Source organism: Pleurodeles waltl, chromosome 1_1 (assembly GCF_031143425.1).
Source record: "Pleurodeles waltl isolate 20211129_DDA chromosome 1_1, aPleWal1.hap1.20221129, whole genome shotgun sequence".
Classification (NCBI taxonomy): Eukaryota; Metazoa; Chordata; class Amphibia; order Caudata; family Salamandridae; genus Pleurodeles; species Pleurodeles waltl.
Genome location: NC_090436.1, coordinates 52,873,168 through 52,879,167, shown reverse-complemented (window position 1 = coordinate 52,879,167; position 6,000 = coordinate 52,873,168). Strand labels below are relative to the sequence as shown.

Genomic DNA, 6,000 nt, shown 5'->3' with positions numbered 1-6,000 from the left:
CGCTATTTACTGATGAGTAATGTTTTTGCTTATTGATTACTGATTGTGTATTGATTATTGATGGTCATTGGTTACACCATAGCTAGGATACTCCATGTGAATCAAAAGGTTCATCGACCTATGTCATCCCCTTGAGAGTTTACTTACTAAGGACCAGGCGCGCTAACACTGCCATACAGTAGAAGAGCTGCTTGGATCAAGCAGAAGTCAGGGCACTACAACTCCCAGAAGGCATTAGTCTGATAAACATTATCATGTGGGTTGCCTTACATCTTACCATTAGAGAAGGCCTAGAAACCACCCAACATGAATCAATCTACTGGCCTAAATCTGTTTGAAAAAAATAGTGTACACTCACTCAAAACAAAGGCTTGAGGGTTTTCCTCCCAACACGAAGTGCCAGTGTGCACAACAGACTCCCCTGCCAGCACCTCACTTAATAAATCCAGTAACAATACAATCAAGCGCTTTCCCTGCTAGCCCCGCCTCCTTCAAAGAACTCCCGCCCACTCTAATTGAGCCACGCCTCCTTTCGGGCCTCGCGCCTTATTATCCTTCTGTCAGAAGCTGCGCGCGAGCCTCCTTCACCACAGAGTCCCGCCCATTTCACATCAAACCCCGCCTATATATTTGTCTCCATTGCACACAGACATAAAGGTTTCCGCGAATGCCACACCCCTTCATCTTTAAGCCCCGCCCCCGTCAGGTTCGTCCTGCAGAGGAGAGCGTTCCAAAACATCATGAAGCCCCGCCCCTATGGTCACGGCTATCGCTCGCACTGACAGAAGAGAGCTCGCGCTCTCGACCTCTCTCGTCCCGCCTCCTCACCTCCGGCTCCGCCCCCGTGATTGTCGTTCCGACAGCTCCTCCTATACGGCTCCGCCTTCTGCCCTGTAGTCCCGCCCCCCCTGTGCGGTTCCGCGCCCTGATCAGTAGTCCCGCCTCCTCCGCCCGTGCGGCTCCGCCCCCCGCGCCCAGGCCTGCTCAGTCCGCAGTGACAGGCGGAGGAGGCGGACGCAGCGCTGTGGATTCGGATGAAACCGTGTACTCGGGGACCCAGGCGGAGGAGAGGCCGCGGCCTGGAGAGCGGAGGGCAGAGAGTGCGCTCCGTCTGGACGAAGGTGCAGCAACGGCCAGGGAGACTCCCGCAGGCCGGTGACGGAGAGCGGGAGCTGGGAAGGCGGGAGTGCGGCCCGTGAGATCCCAGGCGGCGCCTCGCAGGAGCCGCGGCACCGATCCCGGAGGAGGCAGAGCGGCACCAGCCCGGCCTGTAACCGCAGCGCCCAGCCTGACAACTGCCCACCCTGCGAGTGTCCTGCCCCGCCCCCTGGAAATGAGCCCCCGGAGAACTTTCCCAACCTTTCTGAAAGCAACCCACCCCCGAGAACTGCCCCTTCCAAAACTACCCAGCTCGGGGGTACACTGCCACTGACCAGCACTGGTAAATGGTCCATCTTAGAGCTGCCCCTTCCTTCCCACTGGCCGGAGTGTGTGAAATACTGCCTATTAGACAGTTTGAAATATCACTCCTTCCAAGGCGCTCACACCCCCTCTTTAGCAAACTCTTACCTACCAGTCTTTGTCGCCCGAAAATAATTTCCCCCCTCCATAAGGCTCTGAGCCTTCCCACAAATTGCTTATTTTCTGACAAATTTACCAAGCACCGACTCATTTCAAAATTTTCAGTTTGCATTTGGGCACTCCCTACCTACCCATACGCTTCTCTTCTCTATGTGAAACTCCCCAGTCATCTGAGAAACTTAACTCAGAGGAGATCCCCAAACCTTTGGGGACGTCCCCTTTTCTCTGGGACTGTCCCACCCTTCCAGAAATAGCCACCCTCTGCAAGGATCAGCCCACTCTTTGAGAAGTACGCCTCCACTTCAGGCATCTGCCCCAACTTCTCTTCGCTCTCATTACTGCCAAAGGATCACATCCCACTACTTCCCCAGTCTTCTGATGCTGTGATAATTTCGGACTTGTTGCTGTCTGTCTGCTCAGCACATCAGCCCGTGTGAGCTCAATGCGTGGAGGTCCTATTGCTCTCGTGTCTTCCCTTGATGGTTGGTTGATCAAACATATGGCAAGCATGAGGCAGTAGAGTTTCACAGATGGGGCTCGTTGTCTTCATTCTTCTCTACCTTTCTTATGGTCAACGGGTTTGGTCCAAACAGACTTATGTATACAGCAAGATGGCACCAGTGAAAGTTGCATTGCTAGTGCCACCAAGGATGTGATTGCCGTTGGGTGTTCTTGGCTTTATCGAAATGGAGCTGGAAAAGGCCCCAGAGAAACGGACAGGTCTGGCGCTCCGTGTAGACAGACTGGATGACCCTGATGGAGAAGCCCCTGTAGGGGGTGTGGGACCAGGACTGGTACCCTCTGGGCAGGGATATGGTCGCCTTCGACCATCATCGTACAGGGCCTTGCGGAGCGCTGTCTCCACCCTGGCCCGAATTGATGACTTCTACTGTGAGAAAATTGGCTCCGGTTTCTTCTCTGAAGTCTTCAAGGTAAGCTTTGTTAGTGATAAGAGTGATATTTGAGGTGGCAGTGATGTGTCAAAAACAGGCAATGCGACATGGGCTTATTGCGTGTTGGATCTTAACACTGATTTTCCAGATCTCTTGGCAGTTTGTTGCATGGTCCCTTCCTTTCCATTGTGGATGCTCTGTTGACCAGGAATGCTATGAGCCTCCCCATCATCCCTTACCTGAAATGTATGTAAGCATTTTGCAGGTTTTGTATATTCAATGCTAAATTTTCTTTATTAAATGCTTTAAGACAGTGGTTGCCAACCTTTTGACTTCTGTGGACCCCCACTTTATCATTATTGGAACCCGGGGACCTCCACTGAATCATTATTGGAATCAGGGGACGCCCCCACTGAGTCATTACTGAAAGCTGGGGACCTAATCTGTTAATGTTTAATTGGTTAAGTAGTCGCTGACCCCCTGTGGAGGCTTTGTGGACCCCAAGGGGTCCCCAGACGGCAGGTTGGGAACCACTGCTTTAAGAGCATTTGGCAGGCAAATATGCAGCCTGGCAGGCAAACCTGTGTGAATCCCTGCAACATAACCCAAAACGATCTATCACAAGTCCAACTAAATTGAGATTTAGAGATTATCAGCTTCATTACTGTGGCCTTCACACTAACTGTACTCTAAAAGATGGTCTCTTAGAGCAGATGTTGGTGGTAACTCGCTTGTCAAAATGTCAAAACCTGATGATTGAGTGGTCCAGGTAGGCATTCTGGTACCACTTTCCTCACAGACACGAGAAGCACATTGGCACGTGTAACTTCCTGCCTTTCTTTATAACATGTTCTGAAATGAAAGATACATAACCTGTGTTGGTTCCAGATCTCCTCATTAAAGGCACTCGTCCCTTCCAAGTACCACTCCTGCATTTCTTTCAGTAAAGCATGAACTCCTCGCCAACATCTTTTGTTTTTGTACCGGTGTGCTTGAAGTCCTTTACTTTTTTATTTTCAAGAGCTGCTCGTGGCTTTTCCTCAGAATGTATCATCGTGTTGCTTAGGTCGGATCCCTACCAGTAATTAGGTCGGTCTGTTACAAACCAATGATTTTGCTAACACATTACCACTGTGTTTTGTGTCAACACGACACTCCATCAGTGCGAAACAGTGATCGATCCAGAATCGTGGTCGCTGCATCAGGGACACATGGTGTTCACTGGAAGCAGGTGTCCACAACAACATCTTCATGATTAATTCAGAATTACTTCTTAAAAACGAAACACACCATTTTTAGAGGGTTTTTTTCCGTAGTGCCACTCGGGGCCTTGAAGGGTTGTCGATGTGCTTCACATCAAGGATGCCCATTTTCATAAAATGGAAAGGTCAACCTTACCAGAGTGGTATACATTAGTGAAAGTCAGATATTATAGTAACACTGCTTAGGGAAAGCATATCAAACATAGTCTGGAGTGGAAGAATCGCATCTAATTTCTGACGGGGTACAGACCACAGAGATAAGGTGCCGAGTCAGCTGTCTTCGAACTGCCGTGGTGTGTGGTTTCCGTGTGCGCATTTCTTGGGTCCCCACGTCTGACTGCAGGATGCAGGGATAGGTGCCTCGCTGTGCTCTATATAAATATCTTCTGTGATGAGTCTGGGAGCCTCCGTTCTTCTTGTGTGCCTCAGAAGCCCTTGTTTATGGACCACTTTTTATGTTTTTCACTACTGTGGCCCCCAACACGCCTTGGGCAGAATTAAAGCCAAGTAAAATGAAACCAGTTTTGTAAGTGGACTCAAGTTATTGTCAGGCTGGGTGACGGCGGTGGACATTCACAGGACGTGGCCACTGCCGCATGACAGAGGCGAGCCAGGCCACCTTCATCTCACGGAACTGCCCAGTGTTACTTCGGACCTTAGAAACTTCTACATGCGATGGTCAGTGGTATAAACATTCAGATATGTGGAAAGGAGTGGGCTTGGTACTGCTTGGAGACTAGCTCAGGAATCAGCAGGTTACAGCGGCTTCATTGGGGCCCTTTATGTGGTGCAGCCCCGCCTTGCCCTGGCCCTTCAGGCGTGGACCATGCGTGCCCAAGGCCGCGCCACCAGAAGAATTGGACTTTATTGGACAAATCCCACCTGCTGGTTCTTGACGTCTCTGTTTTCAGGCAGGCTCAGTTTTTTTCGTTCTCTTATTTTTCAGATTGATATTGTTTCCTGAGCCGCTGCTGGTGCCCTTGCGAGTGACATAATATGTTATTTATTTTGACACAGCGCCGAAGGTCGCCCTGCTAGTGTAATTGAGAAATAGATGAAACTTCCCACTCCATATTTGGTGGGATTTCCCGCTGCCCACAGGGGCTTGCTGCTGGATATCTCGGTATGTGCGCTCTGCTACATTAATTGTTTAATCTTGTGCCTAATATATATGGGAGTGATCCATCTCTGTGCAATGGAGAAAATGTAAGATATAAGTGGTAAAAAAACATTTTTCTTAGCCTTGTGCTTTTCCTAACGGAGTGTGCCGTGTTTGCCCACTCCTCAAGCCTCCCTGCTCACGCTCGTCCTTTCTGACCGCACAGCTTTAGGGAGGGTGAACCATAAATACCGGTGAGCTTCGAAACACGATGTACTTTTACTTGAATAATCTTAGTTCCTCGATCAGTCGGTTCAGATCCCTGACTAGATAAGAATTTCACTCCTGCAAGATTTATTTAGCAAGATACTGAAATTGTTCTCCTTGAGGTTAAGAACAGTTGTCTTTCATTCAAAGATCTCAAGGAAGGTGGTTTGGTATGAACGACATTTTCCTGTTAAACCGAACGTGCGAGTTGTTGAGGGTATGTCATTAACGTGTGGGATGGAAGTTGGTGTGGGAGTTGTTATGTATCTATACCTACCAGACTCTAGCTAGCGCACACGTGCTGCAATACCAAGGATATTATAATGGAGAGGGATGCATCAAGCCGGGTGCATAGGTTGTGGGTGTGCCGTACACTGGGCTGCATTAGTTGGGTGACTTGGAATTATCCACTGAGAAATAAAGAAATGTAGTAATGTTTTAATTTCTATGCTGCAAGGCCTTAGTGTTATGAATATACACTGAAAAAATGAAAATTCACTATCATGAATGGAGACGAGCTGCAAAATTAACAGATTCTGTGGCCTGGAGGAGACTATTTAGTTTATGCCTTGAAATAGGTAAAGGCTTTTACACTAAGTTTGATCCATCAAGCATCTTTAGATTGCGAGGTTATGTGTATTGCTGACCCAAAGGCTTGATGATGAAGCATACCTACAAACTTTGTTATTGGTCACACAACCTGAAATAAAAAAAACTGCGGTGTGAGGAGTGAATGCCGGACACCATCCGAATTCAGAGGCCGCCGGGTCCTTTATTTCAGAACATGACACACTGTCAGGTTCCCCAGCAGAGGTCCCACTTCAGCTGGGCCTTCTGAGATAAGCTGTTGTTCGAGATACTGTATTTCTAGCAGTTTCCTATCGCAGGGCCATTATTC

The 6,000-nt window shown here is 48.9% G+C and overlaps 1 protein-coding gene across 1 annotated transcript in view; it reads left to right on the top strand.

The window, feature by feature from the left end:
- Nucleotides 1-985: 985 nt before the first annotated feature.
- The window catches only part of LOC138261608 (dual specificity testis-specific protein kinase 1-like), a 377,555-nt gene continuing 372,540 nt past the window's right edge, over nucleotides 986-6,000 (top strand). Inside the window, exon 1 of the mRNA XM_069210760.1 lies at nucleotides 986-2,513. Coding sequence (XP_069066861.1) covers nucleotides 2,268-2,513 — 246 coding nt within the window. The 5' untranslated portion in view covers nucleotides 986-2,267. The remainder of the gene's footprint in view (nucleotides 2,514-6,000) is intronic.